General features: G+C 36.1%; 1 protein-coding gene and 1 long non-coding RNA gene across 2 annotated transcripts in view; one reads left to right on the top strand and one right to left on the bottom strand.

Moving 5' to 3' along the window:
• Positions 1–25797, bottom strand: part of LOC6050902 (lachesin) — a 191470-nt gene that overhangs the window by 23734 nt on the left and 141939 nt on the right. The window contains exons 6-7 of the mRNA XM_038261870.1: positions 17655–17856; positions 17402–17550 (exon numbers count right to left, since the gene is read on the bottom strand). Of these exons, the coding sequence (XP_038117798.1) occupies positions 17402–17550; positions 17655–17856 (351 nt within the window). The remainder of the gene's footprint in view (positions 1–17401; positions 17551–17654; positions 17857–25797) is intronic.
• Positions 878–1620, top strand: LOC119769439. The gene is made up of 3 exons (XR_005278354.1): positions 878–1291; positions 1350–1455; positions 1518–1620. It is a non-coding gene; the product is annotated as an uncharacterized LOC119769439 (long non-coding RNA).

Genomic DNA, 25797 nt, shown 5'->3' with positions numbered 1-25797 from the left:
AGCCGGAGAAATGGGCGCCAAGATGTCTCGCCGAAAAGGGCGAAAGGCTGCTGCGGCCGCGGAAGAGGCCACTCCGGAGATTCGAGTGGACGAAACGGACGTTGACCGGGTTGCGGGTGGCGGACGGGTTGACGGGGGAATCGATTCGGCGGGGGGCGCTTCGGAACCGGTTCCGCCGGTTTCGGAAACAAAATTTATTGATTCTTGTTTTGATCATTCCGTTGAACCGGCGGATCCGGTTCCGGAAGCCCCGGTGGTAATTGAAATTTTACTAAATAACCCTTTGGAAAATACTGCGGCGGTTCCGATTCCGGAACCGTCCGTAGATCAAAATTCGTTGTTGACTGATTTGTCTTTTTCAGGGGTATCCCAGGGCCAAATTGATGAGGTTGTTCCGATATCGGATCCGCCGGTTTCGGAAACAAAATTTATTGATTCTTGTTTTGACCACTCCGTTGAACCGGCGGATCCGGTTGCGGAATCTCCGACGGTAATTGAAATTTCTATAAATAACGTTTCGGCCAATGGTACGGTGGTTCCGATTCCGGAACCGCCTGTAGATCCAAATTTTTCAATGACGAACTTATCTCTTTCAGGGGTATGGCAGAGCAAAATTGATGAGATTACCGCTGTTCCGATACCGGATCCACCGGTCACGGAGCAAAATTCAATTGACAATCCTTTGGTTGATTCCGAAAGACCGGTGGATCTGGTTGAGGAATCTCCGGTAATCGATTCAGTTGCTTTTTCGGAATCTACTGCGGCGGTTTCCACTTTGAAACCGCGCGCAGAACGCTATGTTCGCAAAATTGATTTGTCCATTTCAGACTCTTTGGAGGGAGTTCCGGAATCTAAAAATTTAAATATTTCGCAAAATTCTAAAAAATCCGCTCGATTTTCAGATTTGGCCCAAGTTAAAGAGTTCACAGTGTCGGAATCTTCAATTCCGACCCTGCATTTGGTTCCGTTAAAAGATTGCCCAGAAAGGGTGCCGGAACTGCCTCCACAAAATTCAAATGAAGTAAAATATTTTTGGTGTTACACCTGTCAAAATTCTCGTACTAATTCTTTGCCCTGGTTGCTGCGATTGCGGTATTCTAAATTCTCGATGTGGTTGCGCCATTTGTTTTGTGGTTCGATGTTTTGCGCTGTTATTTGTTTGGTTGTTTTTGTTTGAATTGTTTAATCTTTTTTTTCTCGTTTCATGAGCTGTTTCTTGTTTAGAGCGTTTCTTAGTTACCGATGATGAGATGATTGGACTGGAGATTTCAGAGTAGAGTAAATATTATTGGTGTGTTTTGAATATTTTTTTGTCAAATCAGAAGTTTTACTTTATTTGGTTATTACAGACGACGATGACGATGATGGCGATGATGATGATTATATGACGAGCAAGACGATGATGCAGATGATGGATGACAACTATATGAGATGAATTTTGGATGGATTAGAAATGTATATTTTTGGATCGTAAATTTTCAACAAATAATTCCAAATAAATCGTTTTGATATTTTAGATGCCGAATTACTGGACCGAACGACGATACCGACGGAGAGGCCTTTTTGAAGATCTTGAAGACTGAAGATTTTTTTCTTTAAATGACATGTATTATATTTTTGTAATCTAGTTTTGCATTGTTTGAAATACATTTTTTGAAAACAAAATTGTGTTGCTTTATTCAATGAATGTGAGAAACTGATAAATTTCTACTGTTACAGATGGTTTGACACCAACGGTTGTCAAACGAACGGGATCACTTTTATGTTTGACACCTCTTTTACACGGAGTTCACACACACACTACCAAACGTTTGTTTTGATAGTGTTCGTGAGCGCTGTGTAAAAAGTGACAGTTCGTCACTTTTTAGTTTAACTTTGACCAACCAACGGGGTACAAAATAAAAAAGTGTAAAACGAAAAAGTGACTTACCACCGAGGGTTAAGTGTATTGCCATTTGGTTATTTTTCATAGTAAGGCTAGTACATATTTACATATAGACTTCCATCATTGTCATGATTTTTCGTTCAAAGATATAAAATTTGCGTCGCTTTCAATATTTTGACAAAATTCCTTCAACAAGTGGTTTAGAATAGTTCCCTACAAATGCTGATTCCTTTTGGAAACAATTATTCCATTCCTTGTAAAGTTATGGAAATTGTCATTAATCAATGACAACTAAGACGTCAATGATTGTACCACAAAATTATATAAATTTTGAAACACAATTGCTTGAGATCAAAAATTTCTTCAGTGGCTTCAAGAAGGCAACAACCGGCACATGCTGATTCATTTTGATACGGAAATTCGTTAAATTGAGTTTACTACAGAATATTTTATAGTGACGATAAATTTTCTTCTAAAATGATCAACGGCCCTTAAAACATTTTTCTTTCACCTTTGGTAAAGGGCGAGGGAGGACAAACGAATAAATAAAAACTGTGCTCGAAATTCAATTTCCAATTTAAAAAAAAAATATTACATAATGTTTTATACATTATAACAGTTATACTTGAGGCTATCAACTGTACGGGTTTTTTTTCTTATCGTTCATATTTTCGGCCCTCTTCACGAAGGTTTAACAGGCCAGATTGTTGTATGGATGTTTTCGTTTCATACGGATTTGTACGGAAGTTAATAAAGACAACAACTTTTTTTTTTCAAATTGAATTGCTCTTTTTTATTTGACAAAGCTTTTGTTAACGAGGCATTTTCATATAACTGTAAATTTAACTTTAATGGTTAATTTGGATAGTTTTTCGAGTTCTTTGCAAATTCCTAACAAAACACTTTTATCCAATAAAAGATCTCAAGTCAATCTAATGATTTAAAACCTGTAGAAATCTAAATTAACAAATTTACAAACTTAGCAGAATGCTTGATTTGAACTTTTCTTTAAAGTTTTTTTTTGTATATAATTGTAACAATAAATAAACATTATCTTTGTGTTTGTTTTCTAAATAAAAGAATTTATAATTTAGCAAACAAAATTTAATGTAATAATAAATGTCAATCTTAATTTAATCAAAATAGGAAACAAGAAGTTTCATAACGTTATCATAACCAATGAACTTATGAAACATATTTTACAAAATTTATAATTTCAAACAATGGGCACATTGACCATGTTTTTGAAAAATTCATAGAAGCGTAGTATAATAAAGAGCTCTTCCAGATATCGTCTTTCTTAAATTTATTTTTTGTTGTTTTTTTTATTTGGCTGCATCTTTGTGGGTCCATCACTATTACCATTGAGGCAAAGGTCGAAATATTTGACAGTGAAGCCAACTTTTGAAAAATAACATGATTTTTGGAAAACTTTGAACCACTGTCATACTTTCATTTGTAATGTTAAATTTAATTATTACTGAAAAGAACTTGCAAAAGAGCTTATCATAACTTTGTTAACTAAAAACGTTTAACATGACAAGGTTTACAATCTTCCGAACTTTTGTTAAAATCGTTTTTAAGCATAACTTTTGAAGTACTTAACTTAACTTTATAATTTTCAACAGCGACTTATGAGACCCCAAGACGGATCAAATGAGACCAAAACGGTCCAAATCGGGTCAGCCAGTGCCGAGATAACCCAGTGCAATTTTTTTTGATCAACATCCCACCACACACACAGACATTTGCTCAAAATTTGATTCTGAGTCGATATGTATACATGAAGGTGGGTCTATGAGGTCAAATTATGAATTTCGTTTTTCGAGTGATTTTATAGCCTTTCCTCAGTAAGGTGAGGAAGGCAAAAATGACCCTTCTGGGTTATTTCAGATTCGAAAAGTACATTAAATTTCCCTTAAAATGATATGTTCCAAAAAATTTTACAGTCGAGTAACGGAAAATGGCAGAGTTTTTAGTGTTTTTTTTTTTTCGATGAAAAATACGTTTTTTTCGGAATTCTGAGGCGTACTCAGAATTAGATCGGGCGTCTAATTTTACATAATTTCTAAATTTCATAACTGTTTGAAGCTGCAAATTATTGAAAAACACCTCTTTATTCGCATGTTCAAAAATGGTAGGGGACGTACCACCCCTCCGTCACGAGATATAAAGTTTCACGCAAATCGAAGAGGGGTTGGGGCAACTGCTGTGTGAGTTGGCGGAGAATTACCCAGATGCTAAAATTACCCTAAATAATAGTTTTTCACTTGTGAAGCAGGGGTCATTTTTTCTGGGCATCCTTCTATATACGTATATTTTAATTCACGAAATATATTATTTTTATATTGGTTAAATGTTTGAAATCAATAATCAAGCATTTGGAAAACTTTTCTATGAATCCTTGAATATCTTGTAACTAAGCATTTCTCTAGGATTTCGGTCATTCGATTTTTTTTTTGTATTTTTTAATCCGACTGAAACTTTTTTGGTGCCTTCGGTATGCCCAAAGAAGCCATTTTGCATAATTAGTTTGTCCATATAATTTTCCATACAAATTTGGCAGCTGTCCATACAAAAATGATGCATGAAAATTCAAAAATCTGTATCTTTTGAAGGAATTTTTTGGTCGATTTGGTGTCTTCGGCAAAGTTGTAGGTATGGATACGGACTACACTGGAAAAAATGATACACAGTAAAAAAAAATTTGGCGATTTTTTATTTAACTTTTTATTACTAAAACTTGATTTGCAAAAAAACAATATATATATATTTTTTTTATATGTTTTGATATGTTTTAGAGGATATAAAATGCCAACTTTTCAGAAATGTCCAGGTTGTGCAAAAAATCATTGAGCGAGTTATGATTTTTTTGAATCAATACTGATTTAAAAAAAATCGAAATATTGGTCGCAACAATTTTTCAACTCCATTTTTAGATGTAAAATCAAATTTGCAATCAAAAAGTACTTTACTGAAATTCGCAGTTTTTCATTTTTTTAAATTAGTGCACATGTTTGCACACTGTTAGAAAAAATATTTTTGAATAGCTGAAAAAATTCTCTATATTTAGCTTCTTCAGACTTTGTTGATACCACCCAAACAACCCTCCATTTTTCAATTTAGATATCTCAGCAACTAATGGTCCGATTTTCAATGTTAAAATATGAAACATTTGTGAAATTTTTCGATCTTTTCGGATACAATATTTTTCAAAATTTTCAAATCAAGACTAACATTTTAAAAGGGCCAAACATTCAATATTACGCCCTTTTAAAAAGTTAGTCTTGATTTTAAAATTTTGAAAATAATGTTTTCGAAAAGATCGGAAAATTTCACTAATGTTTCATATTTTAACATTGAAAATCGGACCATTAGTTGCTGAGATATCGACATTGGAAAATGGTGGGCTGTTTGCGTGAGACTTAGAAAACATCAATTTTCTTGTTTTTAAACCTTTGCATTGCAATATCTCAGCAACTAAAGGTCGTATCAACAAAGTCCAAAGAAGCAAAATATAGAAAATTTTCTCAGCTTTTCAAAAATATTTTTTTTTCAAAGTGTGCAAACATGCGCACCAATTTAAAAAAAATGAAAAACTGCGCCTTTTTTCAAAAAAGTCACCTAAATATGGATTTAACTTGAAAACGGTGCACTTTATCAAAATTTTACTAAAGTACTTTTTGATTGCAAATTTGATTTTACATCTAAAAATGGAGTTGAAAAATTGTTGCGACCAATATTTCGATTTTTATTAAAATCAATATTGATTCAAAAATTCATAACTCGCTCAATGATTTTTTGCATAACCTGGAAATTTCTGAAAAGTTGGCATTTTATGTCCTCTAAAACATATCAAAAAATAAAAAAATTAAAAATAGTGTTTTTTTGCAAATCAAGTTTTAGTCATAAAAAGTTAAATAAAAAAACACCAAATCTTTTTTTACTGTGTATGATTTTTTTCCAGTGTAGTCCGTATCCATACCAACAACTTTGCCGAAGACACCAAATCGATCCAAAAATTCCTTCAAAAGATACAGATTTTTGAATTTTCATACATCATTTTTGAATGGACAGCTGCCAAACTTGTATGGAAAATTATATGGACAAACTAATGATGCAAAATGGCTTCTTTGGGCATACCGAAGGTACCAAAAAAGTTTCAGTCGGATTAAAAAATACAAAAATTAAAATTGAAGAAAAAATACCGATTTCTTAGAGAATTACTCAACTCTTTTTTACCAAAATCCCAGCTGTGCACCACCCAGTTCGTACCCTCTATTTCTCGGTATGCAATCTATCATAATTTGAAAGCGTTATTGAATTTCCATTCAAATCACGCTTCCATTTTATTTACGTCTCTATGAAACGCGTCTACGAACGTCCCTACAGTTTTTGCGTGTGACTGTTTGTACGCCCTAGACACGACAGATTGCTGTGCTAGTATGTGTGTGTGTGTGTATGTGTGTTGAGAAAGCAGATTTTTCTTACCAATTTCGAATAAGGTGCGAGATGTGACGCTTGGATAGAGAGTGAAAAGCGTACCATAAAATGAAAAGGTGGAAAGAAAAAAAAAGTTACAGGAAAACTACAGTACTATACCTCCTCTGAAAAGAGAGTAAGAGACGGAATGGTTCTAGATATTTTCCGCCATAACTCACGTAGAGAAACGAGTCTGAAGAGCCAACGAAGGGGGTTTAAGCTGCTTTTATCGCACTTCCTGAATGCTATTCTCAACACAAATAGCTCATTTCCACGTTTCATCCCTGCTGAAAAGAGGTCCTTTCCAAGTGTCACTCGAGTTCGTCAAAGCTTCACCTTTCTTGGTTAGTGTTGGCACCTTTCGGAAAATGCGAGTTCCATTCGTTCCATTGGCATGGATATAAGTACTTTCCAAGGTGGGGATTCCACGTTGCCACGGTGGACATCTTCTTGTCACCAGCGCCCCCTCCCCAAGCCAGCAGCCCTATTTGAATTTATATGGTCATACAAACGAAAAGGTATATGCAGGTTCCTGCGGAGATATCCCAGGAGATGCCCCAGCAATGCCGAAGGAATGCTTTTTACGTGGTTCGCTTGACTGACTGGCGAGATAGGGCACAATGGAATTAGACCAGATTTCTTCAAGTGGCATTTTACTACTGGCAATTTTATGGATCTTGAAGAAACTATCCGGAAGCCGAAGAGAATCATGGATTCTATGAAATACCAAAGTCGGTTCATGGTCGGAAGAGCACGATAATATTTGTTGGCGGCAATGATTTGAGTTTCTAGGGGCTGGTCTTTCATGATGCACATTTAGGTGATCTTCGGTGAATTCGTGTTAAAAATTGTTCTTAAAACCCTATTTTTTATTTTTCAATTTTGATCCATAGGATTTGTTAGGCTTCTTCCTTCAGACAAACTGAAGAAGTACGAAGTTTTTACTATTTGATTTGAAAATAATTTAGCAAATTATTTATTGAAAAAATTTAATGTTTTAAAAAGTTTTCAAATTTCAGTGAATTTACAAGCGCCTCCCTAATGTCGGTTGGAAGGTCAAATTCATAAAATGCATAAAATTTACCACCGAAACATCGCTTCCCTAACACGGACGTGAACTTGAAGTGTCTCGAATGCGTCATTGAATTTCTAGTTCATCTTGTGTTTAACGTCTAAACTTATCTATATTATGATTAGATACAGAAAAACAACTTCATCCGAAAAGACAGCAAGTCTTTTTTGGCCCAACCGTATGTTTTAGCTAAACTGATGGATTATTTGACTTTGGACTTTGGTCTTTGGTAAGATCATGCGTTATAATAGGAAGTTTGGAACTCATAGAGTGCAGCACTACTGACGGAATCAACAACGGTTGTCGGATGTCCAAGGCGAAAGCATAATGGCTGATTCCGTGTTTCCAGTATTTTTTTCGAAATTCTCTTTGAAGTGAAGATGTGACCTTCAACAGATCTGTTTGCGTAAGTTGACAGCTCGTCCAACTTATGTTTCAGATGTGGAACTATGTATCTTTTTAAGCACCCCATTGTCTCTGAGTGCACTAGCTTGGGGAGGTACGATACGGAGCGGACAGTGCTAGGATCATTTTGTGATCAGATTTGAACATCACCCTTTTACGCATTTCTTCTTGACTCTGATGCGGACACCGTTCAGTACGAGAATGTGGTCTATTTGGGATGAAGCATTTTCGTTAGACTGATTTGGCCTTCGACAGCTGAACACAGTCAATCCAACATCAACTCACCAGGTTGAAGACCAGTTTCTGTGAGTCCAATGCGAATACGTCCGATAGATCCACACGGGAAGACGTATTCGCAATAACGATCAATAGCTAGATCTGAAGATTCCGTAAAACCCCTGCAACCTGCTGATACGAGTCTTGCGATATTCTCTACACTGACTTTCCCAGAAAGGATATGGAGAACCACTACCGCTAATGTCGTGACAGCGGCACGATTCTCGCAAATTTCGGTGATGACCGTTGACCTTTCGCTTTCTCCCACAGCCGTCAGTTCGAGTTCAGCACGGTGGACGAGCTGAGGCAACCGTATACGGTTATATCCACAAGATGAAAGGGATATGTCCAGAGTTCAGAGAGAGTTGAAATCGGAAAGATTCCCGGGATCATCACAACAGTACAACAATGTATTGAATTTTAATACATATAGAATTTGGCAATCCAGAATAACCTGGCCATGGTATTCGTTTCGTACATACACTTATGGTATTCGGGTCTATATGACCCGGAAATGTTTTAGCTGCCAAAATTCGAAATCTTTACTGATTTTGAATGTCTTGACCGCAAATGAAAGGTGAGAATATCTCTTTAGCGATTCCGACTGGCAGAACCGGTTTTGGACACTGTGACCACCAGGAAACTGCTACAACCGAAAAAAGTCCTTTTTGAAGCCCTGACTTTGAGGACCTGTATCTCCTAAACCAGCTATTCTCAACCTTCTTCAAGGCCGGTACCCCCTGCCATGTAAATCAAGTAGGCCCGGTACACCCGTTGAGAATCGCTGTCCTAAACGATAACACATAGCAGGTTGATTCCGGTTACATTTGATGAGTAATAACCTCAACTTTATGCTTCCGTAGAGAAGATTTATCAAAAGTGGACACCGGTTCTGTTAACCCGGTATAGATTTTTACAGCTTTTGTTATAAAATCAACACATGTTCAATTTTTTCAAACGGATTTTTTGTAAATCATTACATACGTACACTACATACTACCCCTGACTGTTTGGGATCGGTTCCGGCCAACAGTGGCCATTCCGGAACCGGTTCCAGGCTACCAGCAAAACGGTTCCAATAATGGGGACATTTCCGGAGTATGCAAGGAAGCATATCATGCGACATATCAAACATAATGAAAATGATAAGTATGATCATATGATATCATGCCGATATCCCATGACACAACCTGGTCACTCCAGAATCGGTTACCGGTGGCCACGGGGGTACATTTCCGGAGTATGCAAAAACCCAACCATGCGACGTATCAAACTTCATGAAATAGCAAATTATGACCATTAAAGGTCTTGCCCACGTCTTTTAATCCAACCTGGCCACTTGAAGACCATTACTGATGGTGATGTCCTCTTGGGAATGGAGGAAATTTGTGCAATATGCAAAGAACCAAGTTTGAAGTTTCTGGTCGAACCTAGCAGTCCAAAGGCTTGAATGGGGAGGGCACTCAATCCTATATTCCAAGGAACCTTCCATCCCCCGGTTCGGACTGACGACCTTTGGATTGCGAGTCCAAACGCCACCAGCGACTCCACCGAAGCAGGCTTGGTTTGGTGTGTTGTTTGTACTTATATCAGGGAGACTACTCATACACCTGGAATGATCAAACGACGGTACTTTTTGAAAGCTATTCGTGTACGATTAGATTGGGAAGTACCTTCTTTAAATCATTGTCGAAATTATGGATATGTAGGTTTGATGCATGAAATTCTATTAATTACGACCACAGCAATAAAATTAGCTAATTTAAAAGGTTCTACGAAGTGCATGTCTAGAAAAGACATTCGCCATATTTGCTTTATAAGATTTGTCAAAGTTCACTTCTCGGGTGTCACACCCATTCCCATTCCATAGAAATCCACCTTCTAAAATCAACTCCTAGCCAGGACCCCCAGTTCAAACCAACTACCTAGAATTCAAACTGCGGAAAACGACTCGTACTCGAAAACGAAGAATTGCGTCCTCGTCCTGGTTGGGCATAAACCAAAACCGGTGACGACGAAAGGAGTGCCATTTTTTACGCCACTCTGCACGTGTTGGTTTGAGTGTGTCATGCAACGAATTGATGGCGAGAGAAAGAGGATGAAAAAAGTGGCAAAGCAATCAAAAGCACGGTGGAAAAGCTACTCCACCTCGAAGCTTTCACCGGAAAAATTCTCTTCGTCGCAGCTCCCCTACCCGGTGGTATTGTCGGTGCCATTTACTATTTCTCTGCATTTTTCCGTTGAGACACACTTAGTTTTGCCATAGTATTTGTTTGTAACGATGTATGTATTAGTTTGAAAACCAGTCACTTTGCCAGCTGATATTCCAGAGCTTTTAACAAACGAACTACACATCTATTGATTGAATTTGACAACCAAAACATCTAAAAGTGCTATGATAAAAAGATTTTGCAACATAATAAAAAAGAAAATTTCTAGAATTTATAAAAATATTTTTGTGAGAATGTCAAAACAAAACTGTGATTCCCAGTAGAACCACTTTGCAATTTTGGTCGGAACAAAAATTTACCTCTCAAACCCCCCCAAAGAAGATAGACATCGCCATCAAAGACAACGCCAAGCAAGGACCACGTGCCTATCCGTGTATGTGAGATTCAAATATTCCAACTGCACAAAAAGATGTCGAAATTTGAAATGAAAATATTGCAACATATTTTCGATTCCTTTCCGAGCCAGCTGTCATCGTAAAGGATGGTCCGGAGAAGAGGTTGAGTTTTTGGACGGAAAGGCAAAAATGGTAACGACGTTCAGTACAAACATTTTCCTCCCTCATTTCGTATGCTGGAAAATACAGATCACTTGATTTCCTCGCAAAATCAGTCTTGTGCTGGGGCGGAGAATTTATTGTCAACGCAATCTCCAGTTCGATTCATGTGCTCCATTTTTTTTCGGGCGCTCCTTCGTAATCCATACCATCATCAGAATGCAGAATTGAACGACAAACTGAATCGTTTCTTCTGACAGCACGAAGTGATGTAGCCCATTTTGTTGACTGGATTATGTCACAATGTTCTTTTTGCATTTATGATTTGTGGCTTTCTGATGCAGAGCATAAATGAAGCATCACGTTGTGCAATCAAGCCAATCGAGAAAGATGAGCCAGAGCGTTTATGGAAACATGCAAATTTGGGAAGCCCTTTTTGTTTTGTATTATCATTTGAGTGTTTTTCCAGCAATTGATTTTTTGTCTTTCACTTGCAATAATGTTAGAAAATTCGTTCCTAAAACGTTTGTCGAGCTCCAACAAATAAACTTGAAAAGTATATATTCATAAATCTCACAAGAAATGAAATGTGATGACAGGGTTGCGTACAGGATTTCCAGAGATGAGAAATACAGAAATACAGAAAAATCTGTAAATGTATCTGTATACAGTCATGCCTCGCTTTAGCAACGCATATGAGGAATGAAAAACCGTGGCGTGCATAACTAAGGCACACAACTTATGGGATTTAGGCTATATGGGAGACATTGGCTATAATCCTACAAATAAATCATCTAAACATCAAAAACTTATAGTGTTTTGAAATTGGGATGATGTCAGCTATCCATTGCAATTAGAACTTTGTCCTAAGGTTTCTATACGTGGTGTCAATCCAAAATTTTCGCAATGCGAAAACGTTACGTGAAGAATTCCCCTCTCGGCAAATTTCCCCTCTTAGGTACACGCTGGTTGGTTGAACAAACGTTTCCCAATCAGTCAATCGAGAGACGTGAGATTGATGTAGGGTAGGGTAGTCATCAATGAGACACTTTTGGTTTTCAATTTTCAACGATTTTTCTAATTTTTAAATCAGCATGTTTTAATAAGCTCTTTGTTGCATTTTCTTTCTTTTAATTTGTTCTAACATTGACCAAAATATGAGATCGATCCGACCTCTATAGCCAGAGTTATTCAACTGTCTCATTGTAGACGCACTTGGCAGGAACAATGAGACACTCTTCGAAAATCAATACTTTTCTAGTAAAACATCATGTTTTTGTATTGTTCCATTGCAGGTGACTTGCCTTGAATATTTTAGAGCAATTTTACCAACACGAAACTTTAATAAACAAAAGTTATACTAAAAAGTATTTAAATTTCGTAAAATCCATATATTTTACCAAATAACTTTATATTTTTGGTGAAATGAAGTTCAAACTCAATAAATATGCCAAAAATCACTTCCAATTCATGTTTTGAAAGATTTCCATAGATTTTGAAAAGTTTAATAAAGAAAAATCAAAGTGTCTCATTGTTACCCATGGGCCGAAAAGAGTGGGGAACAATGAGACAGCCCTGGATTCTGGTTATATTCTAAATTTTGGTCAAACCTAATAAAAGGACATTGTAGCCCAACTCATGCCCTGTGAAATGACGAAAGAAATTTCGAGAAACATTTGTTTTTGTGTTAATGGCAGCCTATGAGCGAAAATGTAATTTTTAGTCATAATTTACTTTTACACCCCAGAATCAAACATGTATGAATAACTTTGCAAGGGTGCGTCCATAACCAAAGCCACTATTATGGCAGATGTGTATCTAGTAGACACACCTTTTCCCCAAATATGAGCCTGATTGGTTGAAAATACGTCTTGTGAGAGCCATTTTATCATTGTTCCCCGTGTCTCATTGATGACTACTCTACCCTATCTAAAATTACCCCTACTCCCATCATAATTTTCGGATCGTCGACGAGGCAAAAAGCGAATAAGGAGGTATAGGAGAATGGGTGCAAAGAGGAGGGGCATACGTCCCCGATCTAAATCAACAAAACCCGGCTCGGTTGATCCCAAAAAATCATTCTGTTGCTGGACGTCGACAAGTCAACATCAGGAGCAGATGGCATGGACCAGCCAAGACATGCCAGCCGGCATTAGAAGGAGTTGATAATTGGAATTGGCCACCACCTGGAGAGTTCGGAGTCCCCGTGGATGTTCCGATGGGGAGACATCTGTCGAACCATAAGAGTTGGGGCAATATTGGTCTCAAATATTATGATTTTTGATACTGGACATGAAATTTGACATTTCGGCAGCAGTGGCCACAATCCGAAGTGGCCGGAGGCCCCGGGGATGTTCCGGTGGGGGGACATTTGCCGAACCATAAGAGTAGGGACAATATTGGTATCAAACTTTATGGTTTTTGATACTGGACATGAAAAGTTGAAATTATAAGGGAATCTTGGGGAAATTTGGACCAGACATTGTAATCGAAAATTTCAACAACCATCTTGCAAAGTTCTTTGTCATACTGATCATGTGTAACATAACATAACTGCACCTTTTTTCCAAAAATACGTTTTTTTCTAGTATTTTGAAAATGCATTTTTTTCCCGAAAAAATACATCATTTGTTATATGGATATCAAATGGTCGAGATTTTTTCATAAAAATTATAACACGCATTTTAGAAAATACAAAAAAAAATTACAAAGCTACGGTTTTTCGAAAAAAATATTTAAAAATTCAGTATTTTACTATATGGCGATCAAATGATCCGGTTTTTTACATACATTCGAAATCAATAACACAATTTTTTGAAAATACTCAAAATTTTCACAAAACTACGTATTTTCGAAAAAAAAAATACTCAAAATTTCAGTATTTTACAGTAAGGGGTTCAATTGGTCAAACATTTTTCATACATTTTGATAATGATAATATTTGTTGTGAAATTAATAATATTTTTTTTACAAAACTACGTGTTTTGGAGAGCAACAATACTCAGATTTCCGGCATTTTACAATATGGGTAAAAAATGATCTGAAATTTTTCACACATTTGGTCTATACATAGTTATCAGGGTTATTAAAATATAAAAATATCAGCTCTTAGCAACTACAATTATCCCGCTTGAAATACAACTGCTCTTCTCTCCTTATTGAAACTCTCAGCGCCGAACATAGCCGAACACGTTTTCGTGTTTACACACTCGCGTTTGACATTTTCCTTTTCTCTATCATTCCCGCTTCCACGATCATCCAACCGCAACAGCATTTAACCACAAAAGCCGCCACAAAACGAATTTCGCAAACGCAATTTAACGTGACGTCTTGGGTGGTCGGCTCCTAATCGCCATCTCGCGTTCTCTCATTGCAGAGATTGGAGAGTTTGAGAGACTCAGCGGTGAGAGCGCATAGTCGAGGAAAAGGGGAAGAGTGATAGAGAGAGAATGACATCGCTGGGAATCATGAAACATAAGAAGAGATCTCAGAAGCTATAGTGACGGTCGCTATACTTCCGGATATTTGTGATGCAGAGATAATCAATTGATCGAAATGTATGAAAATTCCAAAAATTCGTAGTTTAGTGAAATTTTTGATTATTTTCAAGAATGTGAATGTGTAACTTTCGAAATTTATGAAAAAACCGAACATTTGATACCCAAATAGCAATAACAATAATTTTTAGTATTTTTGAGAAACATTGCATGCATTAAAAATATTCTGGGGGTTCTTGGCCGAAATAATAAGACCCGTATTTTTTTGTTAGGCCATTAGGGTTACCTACGCCGTGTTAGGGTGGTTCGAAAAATGACAATTATCGTCGATTTTCGCAAAAACCACTTTTTTCAAAAAACCACATCTCCGCGCCATTTCATCCGATTTTAGCTGTGTTAGACGCAATTGAAAGGTGATTAGTTTGGCTATTTGGGAAAAATAGTAAGAAGTTTCAAAAATCTAGCTTAACATTTGAAAAGGTCGTATGAAAACTTAAAATGCTGTTTCGAAGGTCTCGTGACCGAAGAGCCTATGTCTGAAAATATTTTTACCTGAATCCTCGGAAAATTTCACATATCAAAAAATGATGAAGTTATGTTTTCAATACTTTGAGATACGATTTTTTGAAAATAAAAACAGACAGAGTTTTTCGATGCGCCTCGCGCAAAAATGGAAAAACGTTGAAAACGGGGAAAAATCATCTTTTTACACTAAAACAGCGATAACTTGAAAATTTCAGCGATTAGCGATTGGGCATGCAAAAAGCTCACTGAAACCCATAAGCTCCTTAAAATATCAATAGTCTTGTTAAGCTTTGAAAATCTTGAAGTTTGTATCCATCATGTCCAGTGGACCACAATTCCGGAATTGTCCCACGCTCCGGGGCATCCCCGGGGGCCACTGGCACAATCAAGAGGGTGGTCAGGTCACTCAAGGACCTCAACATGTCAATAGTCTTGTTTATCTTTGAAAATCTTGAAGTATGATATCTATCTTGCCCGGAGGACCACAATTCCGGGATTGTCCTACACTCCGGAGCATCCTCGGGGGCCACTGGCACAATCAGGAGGGTGGTTAGGTCACTCAAGGACCTCAACATGTCAATAGTCTTGTTTATCTTTGAATATCTTGAAGTATGATATCCATCATGCCCGGAGGACCAAAATTCCGGGATTGTCCCTCCTCCGGAACATCTCCGGGGGTCACCGGGCAATCTGAAAGTTGGTCTGATCACTCATGGCATTCTATAAGACCTACCCTACAACTTTGTAGAACATTGTTGAATGAGACCAAAACAGACCAGTGCTTTTTTTTTATCGACATCTCACTATACACACTGACATTTGCTCAGAATTTGTGAGGAGGATGGTTTAGGAGGTCAAATTAAGAATTTCACTTTTCGAGTGATTTTATAGCGCTTAGTCGATCGTCAAGTTGAGGGGTCCTGCTATCCGGTCCTGACCAAAGGCACTGTCAGTCCGTTCGGTTACGGGTCTTCCAGGCAAAAAGGCCGAATCCCGGTTCTTGACTTTGCAAGTCATCTCCGGCATTGCCGAGAACCAGGAACCGGTCTTCCGTTGCTGCCAGTTGGCTACCAACGCCTGTAGTCTCGTTCTAGTTGGGTAGCAATCGTGGGGGTATGGAACTGGCTGCGTGCTCCTAGGATGTCTTGGGTTTTGTTTGCTTTAGCCAGTGGGAGTAATGAAGTTCCGCCCAATAACTTAAGTATTTTCCTGAATTTTAGCACATATCGTCGCCATCGTGCTTACTTGTCACACGTGCATTTTGAGCCAAATTGAGTTAAGAACGCCATTTTGTACAGCTAACAATGACCTTCACAGATCCCCAAAATTCGATTCCAATCCTGAGATATTTAATAAAAACTGTAAAAACTGCGTGCATCGTTATCGCTCTTCATATGGAAGAAGTTTCAGTCTTGTCGTGCTATCTTGACACTCCCTGAAAATTGACGTAAGTGCGACAATTGGTCAAAGGGATTTCAGGTCAGAACGCGTTTGACGCACGTACAAGACTACTGTAAACATTTGTTATTATAACTCGGGACTCCAGCAAGGCTTCATCCATAAAGTACGTCACGCTAAAATCTTCGAGACAATGCACATAATGGTCAGCCAAACAAACCGTGTTTGTTATTGTTTACATTGCGTGCTTTCGTTATTCAAGGTCAAATATTAAAACGCGTTTTTCTCGGAACGTCGGAATGACGAGTGCGACAAGATAGCATGACAGCGTCAATCTATTAACGCGAAACAAAGAGACGCACTGCAACGATTGGTCAGGAACTGTCATCAGTTTTAAAATCGACGATAAATTATTTGCAAACTTTACTTTTTTGGTAAGTTTGTAAAGTCAACCCCAAAAGCGATAGAAGTATCGTGACACATACAAGTAGATGATTTCCCACAAACTGTCGATTAAGTTCCACCATCTTTCTCTCTCCAGACATTCACCCACCTTTTTTCATCTTCCGGCTCGAAGCCACGTGGACATTGCCAATGATTGTTCCATCTTTGGGGTGGCTCTAACTTTTCTTCGATCGCCTGGCCTCAATTAACCTTCACTGCCCTCCCTTTGTGCCATCCGGGGTGTCAGTTAGAATGCTTTTCATACACTGTACTGTCCTGGCTTGGACCGGAGCGTGACAAGTGTGTGCCAATTTGGGACGTGACAGGAAAGCAAAAGCTCTACTTGGGGCAGTCTGTTTTGCCCCCATCAACTAGTGTGACATGAACTGTAATGATGGGGAAATATTGGGTACAATTGACGTTTCTTGAGGATTTTTTACATTTATTTTATATTTATTGATTTTTGATGGTTAAATTTGTTGATATTTTTAAGTGGTATTATTAAAGTTTTCTATTTGAATATTCAAAACAAATAAGACTCAATTCACCCTGTAATCTAAAGTGTAAATAATGTCACCGAAAAATGGCAGAAAAAATATTTAGCATGGGTGGAAAAATTGTGCCGGAGAAAGAAAAAAAAGCAAGTTTGGTCGATCACAAACAAATACTTTGGAGCCGCGGTCACAACTTACCGTACAGTCTCATCGTTCCGTCGGCCTTCCCCAGGGAGTTGGTACTGACGCAGTGGTAGGTACCGACGTCGTTTGGCGAAAAAAATCGCACCACCAGCCGCATGTTCGTCCGGAAGCCGTGCCGCTCCTCGGTGATGCCGTACTTGGGCCTACCCGGAAAAAGACATATTTTTGTTTAAGTTTCAATGTTTTATCCTACTTAAGGTCAAATAAATGAACAACCCACAAAGAAACAACAAATATTCCGCCTTACCCATCGAGGAGCATTTCCGGCCTCATCTGGCCCTGCTCGTAGACGCCGTTGGTGATGCCGGCAAAGTTGGGGGGCAGTACGCGGCCCCCTTTCAGCCAATAGGACACCGGCATCGGGGACGACTCGACGGTGCACTCGAGCTGCACGTCCGACCCGAGCGGGGCGCCCAGAAGTTGGCTCGTCGGACGTACCGAGGGCGCAACTGGAAAAGAGAACATTTACTTGATTTGTTATTCTGTTGCACAAAATCTGAAAAAAAAAAAACATTATCAAAAGTCGATGTTAAAGTCAGCTACCCTACCCATCCTCTAAGCAAAGTTTACGTCAAATCAGCTACTCAATGGAAACTGTTGGACGGCAAATATCGAAAGGTCATGTGCATGAAGAGAAAACTGCACTAAGACCGTAATCGGTTTATCAATCTTGCAAAAAGAGCAGCTGCTAATTGACGATTTGCAGATACTTGTGTTTTCTCCGGGTATTGAAAAAGTAAACTACGAATAGAATTCCTGAAATTGAGATGGGAAATAAATCTTTCGATTCTCACAGCCTGAGCTATTTTTAATCCAATTCACGATATCTGTGTCATTCGCTGCCAACTCGAACGAAATCGGATAAAATTGCCCCCGCCCCTTTTTGATTTGCGTAATATTTTGTCCTAAGGGATAATGTTGGTCCCTGATCACAAATCCCAGGTATGACACTTTCTTTTTTGAACATGCGTAAAAGATGGCGTACTCAAAACTAAAAAAAAAGAAACGTAATTTTCATCGAAAAAATACCAAAATGGTGAAAAACCTCCACCATTTTTGCTACTCAATTGTAAAATAAATTAAGACATGCCATGTCAATTATTAATTTTGAACAAAATTTTTCATGTTATAATTTCGTATTTTGTATTTTTGCTGCGTTATTTTGAAGAGTGTAACAATTATCTACAAAGGTATAGAGCAGACAATGACAAAAACGCATAAACATAAGGAATTTGCCAACAATCGTCACAAGTTAATGCGAAATAACGACAAAAAAGTTTCAGAAAAAAAGAGACCGTATTTGAGTAGTAACTACATTTAATTCGATTTTGAGAAAATAATCTTTTTTTAGCATACCTCATATTTTCTGAAAATAATGTTATTTTGAAAAGCTGAGTTTCTTGTCAAATAACACAGCGTAACATTTTTTTTTGGCAGCACGAAAAAAAGCACCTCTAGGGATCGGCTTCCCGAACACAATGCAACCTGGCGCATATTTTTATTGTTATCCTAACTAGAGACATTCAATGCAAAAGTTTTGTCGAAAAATATTTTTATTTTGTGCTCTCTGTAACTTCTAATCAATTAGGTCTTTTTGGATGCTTCCGGTGTCATTCGACGGTAAATTGTTAGAAAAACTCAAGATTTGGTCCCATTAGCCGGTTCCCGTAACTGTAATGTTAGTCTTGATTTTAAATTTTTGAAAATAGTCGTGTGGTGTTCGTGAGATCGGTGGGCGAATCGCCGCGCGAAAATGCGCAAAAAAGTGCTAGAAGATTCTAGAATTCATTGAAAAAGTATCGCGTCGTGGCCTTGGAAGTTGGGCCATCAGTCGTGTGGTGTTCGTGGGGGAGATCGGTGGACGAATAGCCGCGCAAGAATCCGCGAGAAAGTAGTGAAAGTTTCTTGAATTTATTGATAGGAGGCTTGGCGTTGTCGTGTACATGTTGAATTTTTTTAGTTGAGCCGGTTGTTCGCGGTCCGGACTGGACAAATTCGTGGTAAAGTTTGTTGCAAAGAAATTGTGCGCGAAGAGTTTCATGAAATCGATTGAAACAGTTCAGTGTATCAGCTCTATTTTAGGTTTACATGATAATGAATAATACGTTACTTTCATTTCGTTTTGAAAGCCCATCCCATAGCATCGTTGCTCGGATGGCACGCCGACGGTAAGAAGTAAAAAAATACGGGATTGAGTATATAATTAAATCCTTCTCATAGCGTCGAAGATTGGAAAGCAACGATTATGTTTCACTTTTTGGTCATATCATTTATGATTGCAAGGTACGCCGCCGGTTTAGTTCGTTAAAGTTATTGTTTTAATTTCGTTACAATCAGTTACGTGGTGTCCTGTTTTCTTTTCGTTTATATTCGTTGATCGTAATAATTTATTCCAACTGGCAGTTTTAGTGTTACCTCATTAAACTAACGATTTTATGAAGAGTAAAGCGTCTTTTATTTTCTGTTTTTGGAATTTGCTCACGTTATCTAAATTGTACAAACAATAAAAATATACTGATAAGTCCATCCCATAGCACTACTGCTCGGTTGGCACGCGTTAGATTAAACAACTTTTTAAATAATCAATTATTTATCTTTCTGCAGCCGGCTGCCTAAGATTTAAAAATTTCAACCGATAAACAAAATGCTCAAGGTCACATTGCTGCCACTCGTGAATCCTGACCTCATACCCATCTACTAACCCCCTCAAAACTCATGTGATACTTTGTCGGAGATGCAGTCGATTGGGCGGTCTCTATCATTCAAGTATCGGACTAACATTCCCATCCACTTCCCCGTGATCTTACCACTGGTCGTGGCCAGCGTCGGTATTGATCAGCATGATAGGGGCCTTTGAGAAGTTGCGAAGCGAGGAAAGATAGCGCCCACTCATCTTCCACGGCTCGTGGATGTAACTTCTGGAGGAACTCGGAGTCAATAACGGAGTAGTAACTGCGAGTGGGTACCAAACATTGAATATTACGCCCATTTGAAATGTTCGTCTTGATTTTATTATTTTTAAATATTTTTTTCGAAAAGATCAGAAAATTTCACGAATGTTTCATTTTTTAACATTGAAAATCGGACCATTAGTTGCTGATATATCGACATTAGAAAATAGTGGGCTGTTTGGGTGCGACTTAGAAAACTTCAATTTTCGTGTTTCTTTTTGTTAAAGCCACTGTATCTCAGCAACCAGAGGTTCAATCTGCAATGTCTCTTAGACAATTTTATAGCAAATTTTTTGAACTATTCAAAAAAAAAATAGAAATGGTCATTCATGGTCACTATTTTTAATAATAGAAAAACTGCAAATATTTCTCAAAAATCAAACTTTCGGTGGCTATATCTTGAAAACAGAGCCTTTTTTAAAAAGTCTGTTAAGTACTTTTCGATTGGAAATTCAATTTTTCATTTAAAAATTACGTCAAATTTGTTTTTGCATGCAATTTCTATTTTTTCCAAAAATCATAACTCGGCGGCAGATTTTTGACCATGTTTTTCTATGGCTCAAAAGTTGCTGGTTTTTGTCCCCTAAACCATATAAAAAAATCTCGAAAATCAAAAAATAAATATTTTGGGAAATTGAGTTTTTGTAGAATAAATGTTAAATAAAAAATCACCGGCTCCGTGGCTTAATGGTTGCGGCTTCTGCCTCGAATGCAGAAGGTTCAGGGATCAAATCCCGGTCGGTTCCCTTGAAATTTGGAATCAGGAATTGAACTTTAAATATGAACAAAAAACCTTTAGGTGAGTGGGATTCGAATTCACACCCTTTGAATTGATGGTCTGGGACGCTAACCAGTCGGCCATCATGGAGTTAATGCTTTAGAACTGAATTGATCCGTAGTGGCGAAATAATGTCACAAGGTATAACATATCAATCCATTATATAACTACTAACACCGTCTCAAAACAGCCCAGGGCCATCTCATATACTCATGAACTGGACGAGGGAGTCGTGGATTGCCTGGCCCGAGTCATCTGCATTACCGATCTTTGTCCGTACAATTTCAGAAGAAATCGTTAGTCAGAGAGAGGTATACGCTTCAAAGGTTCTTGAGATATATGGTGGTTACTAACCGAACCGTCTCAGTTGAAATATACTGTGGTCATGGCCAAGTCCTGCCAAGGCGGGGGTTCAAATACATACATACATACATACAAAAAATGTTAAATAAAAAATCGGCTAATTTTTTTTTACGTGTATCTTTTTTTTCTCAATAGTCCTCAACAATACCTAAAACTTTGCCGAAGACACCAACTTGATCAGAAAATTCATTCAAAAGTTACAGATATCCGAATATTTACGTAACATTTTTGTATGGACAGCTGCCAAAATTGTATGGAGACTTGTATGGGTGAACCAATGACACCAATATTTTCTTTGGTCATAGGGAAGGCCCCCACAAAGTTTGAGCCAAATCAAAAAATACAAATAAAATCCATTTCCGGTATTGGTAGAGAATTGCTCAGCTGCCAAATTAGCATGGAAAATTATATGAACGAACTAGTGATGCAAAATGGCTTCTTTGGGCATACCGAAGGCACCAAACCGGCTGAAACTTTAGCCGGATTAAAAAATACAAAAAAAACGATTGACCGAAATTCCAGAGAATTGCTCAGTTAAGAAAAAATATAGTTTCGCTTGAATTTCGGGAACTCCCAGCAAATTTACAAATTTTGAGCATGAGCATGAGCATGAGCAGCGCGGTTTAGTTACCCTCCAAATTCCCACCCTCCAGATATTTTAAACGGATCTTTACCCTCCACCCTCCAAGTGTCCAAGCAACTTTTTCAAAACGGCGTATGTTTTATTTGATTTCAAATACATACAACAAATTGAAAAGGTACTTTTGGCCAAAAATTATATTTGAGAATTCTCCGAAGGGATCACTCGATCAATTGTAGGGAAAATTCTTGCAACAACACCACCACCAACCGCCCTGTTCCGCTACCGATGGCTAAGCTATGTTTCAAGCAGCACCACTACCCACACTAGTAATGTTACATCAGCGATGGATAAATTAAAGTTTTTAATCAATGGGCTTTTGGGAGCGATTTAGATTAATAATTTGCATAATTTACCATTTTTACTTTTGAACAAACAATTAATTAACAGATTAATCACATTTCGCTTTTGAATTAATGAATCATTCCTTTCTAAGATTTTTATTCATTTCATAAAATGATTGAAATGAATAAAAATCTTTCAATCTTTCATTTCAATAGTTTGAAGTATGTTATGTTGATTTTAAATATTACGAGTAATTTTTATATTTAAGGTATTTCAGGTATACGAGTGTATTAAGTTTTTTAAAGTTTTCAAGGATTTAAAGTGCTTCAAGTATTTCAAATATTGTATGTATATCATGTATTCCAAGTTATTCAAATATTGTTTATCCAATTAGTTTTAGTTTTTTAAATAATTCAAATAATCTATTTTTTAAATTGTTTCAATTATTTCAAATTGATTTTAATTATTTCAAGGATTTAAAGTGTCATAATAACATCATGTGTTTCAAGAGCTTCAAGTATGTAAAGTATTTTGTGGATTTTAAGTATTGCAAGTATTTCAAGTTTTCAAAGTATTTCATGTATTTAAGTACCTATTTCAAGTATTTCAAGAATTTCTAGGATGTAAAGTATTTCAGATTGATCTTAAATATTTCAAGAATTTGTAGTTTTTTTTATGTATTTTGAGTGTTTCAAACAAGATTCATGTTTGGAGTTTTTTGAAGTCCAATGAACAAAATTTAGTTTTTTTTTGTGTTTCTGAAACCACATTGCGTCAAAAACACTCTAAAGCCAAAATCAAAATTGGACCTTTATAAAAATAATGGAAGTAAATAAAAATATCAAATGTTTCTATTAATTCAAGTTTATTTAATACTTTGTATACTAGTATCTTAGTATTTCATACAATTCAAGTTATTTAATTACTTATAATATATTTTTTCAATTATTTTAAATTCCTTCAAATATTTCAAATTGATTTTAAATATTTTAAGAATTTAGATTTTTATAAGTACATCAAACATTTCAAGAATTTCAAGTATTTCATGTTTTCATTATAAGTAATTGAAGTATTTCATTTTTTCCAAGTTTTCGAAGTAGGTTTTCAAGTATATCAAGTGTTTCAAACACTGTGTTTGTATAATTTTAAGGATTTAAAGTATTGCGAGAACTGAATGCATTTCAAGAATGTATAGTATTTCAGATAGATCTTAGATATTTCAAGAATTTGCAGTAATTTAATATTTCGTAGTATTTGGAGTGTTTAAGCAAGTTTCAAGTATCTAAAGGGTTTTAAGTACTTGAAGGGGTCTGGGGTTTTTTCAAGTCCAGTAAGCAAAATTTAGTTTTTTGTTGTTGTTGTTTTTTTGTGTTTCTGAAACCGCAATGAGTTAGCGGTATTCAAAAACACAGGCAAAATATTGGTATGGACCTTCAAAAAAACTAAATACTTCATTTCATGTATATACTTGTATATACTTCATGTTTTCAGATATTTCAAGGATTTCATGTATTTCATAAATTTCGAGTTTTGAAGTATTTCAAGTATTTAATGTATTTCAATTTCTATGATTTGAAGTATTCTAAATTTATCTTAAATATTTCAAGAATTCGGTCTTTTATGTATTTTGAGTGTTTCAAGCAATTTTCATGTATTTGAAGAATTTCAAAAATTTCATGAACTTGAAGGATTTCAAGTACTTCATGTTTGGAGTTTTTTACAGTCAAATGAACAAAATTTTGTCTTTTTTGTGTATCTGAAACCGCATTGAGTCAGAGGTAGCAAAATTGGACCTTTAAAGAAACAATAGAAGTTAATAAATATGTTTTAAGTATTTCAAATACTTCATGTTTTCAAATTCTTCAAAAAATTCAAATCGATTTTAAATATTTCAAGAGTGTTATAAGTACCGTCATCAGGGGTGACATTGGGTCTGGGGGTGAGATTGCATCATACAAATTTCGAAATTTTTGTCTGATTTTTGTCATTTCAAGTTTTGGAGTATTGGGTTTTAAGTCTTATAAGTACTTTAAGTTTTTAATTTTTTCCAAGTTTTCGAAGTAGGATTTCAAGGATCCAAAGTATTGCGAGAACCGAAAGTGTTTCAAGAATCAATAGTATTTCAGATTGATCTTAGATATTTCGAGTGTTTCAAGTATATGAAGAATTTCAACTTCAACTTCAAGTCTAAGGTTTTTCAAGTCCAGTAAACACATTTTTGTTTTTTTGTTTTTTGGTGTTTCTCGAACCGCATTTAGTTAGTAGTATTCAAAAACACAACAAAATTTTGGTAATTGGACCTTTAAAAACTATAGAAGTAAAACAAGTATCAAACATTTCTAGTAATTCAAATACTTCAAATTTCTTGTAATTGAAAAACTTCGTGTTTTCGTGTATTTCAGGAATTTCAAGTTTTTCCAATATTTAATGTATTTCAAGTTATTCAATTAATTCGAGTATTTTGTTTTTTGAATAAATTCGAGTATTTTATTTTTTCAAGACCTTGAAGTATTTCTATTATTTTAAGTTATTCATGTCATTCATGTAATTAATTCAAGTTGTTTAAGTCATTCAAGCATTTCATTATTTTCAAGGACTTTAAGTATTTAGAAATGATTTAACATTTTTCGATTACTTTTATTTTTCATGTATTTCAATTATTTCAAAGATTCCAAGTATATTAAATTTTCAAGTTTCTATTATTTAAAGTCTTTCTGCTTTGTTTTTTTTTTTTGTTATTATATTGAGCATTTTAGGTTTGTCGAGTATTTTGATCATATGAAGCTTGAATTTTTTACGTGTTTCAGTGTTTTAAAAATATGTTAGTGATTTCGAATGTTTTAAATGTTGTTGAAGTATTTTAAGAATTGTTGACACGTCAAATACTTCCTGTTTAAATATTTTATCATATATTCCAAGCTACAAAAATATTTCAACTGTTCAAGTAATCTTTAAAAATATTGTAAATATTGAAAGTACAATAAATAGTTTATGTATTCCAAGTACCATTTCATTCGGGTTTAAGAATGATTTTCACTTAATAAGAACACTTTTTAAATTTTATACTGTTAACTGTTTTATGTTATTAAAGTGTTTGAAGAATCGAAAACATCGACAAATTTCTATTGTTCCAAGATTTCTTTTGTATATTCAGATGAGTTTCAATCATTATTATCACTTTTCGGTTTACATAAACTCCTTAAAATATGATGCTTTTATAATAATTACATACGGTTTTTAAAGTTTTATTCAAAAAAGGAAATCAATTTAAATTAGTTATTTTATTTATTTAGAAACACTTAAAAAACTGGTATTTTTGTCAAATTTTTGCTCAAATAATTTAAGTATTTCATGTACTTGGTACTTAAAAAAA

The sequence above is a fragment of the Culex quinquefasciatus genome, chromosome 3 (assembly GCF_015732765.1).
Source record: "Culex quinquefasciatus strain JHB chromosome 3, VPISU_Cqui_1.0_pri_paternal, whole genome shotgun sequence".
Taxonomy (NCBI): domain Eukaryota; kingdom Metazoa; phylum Arthropoda; class Insecta; order Diptera; family Culicidae; genus Culex; species Culex quinquefasciatus.
Note: the sequence above shows the minus strand (reverse complement) of the source record. Positions and strands in the feature narration are given on the sequence as shown.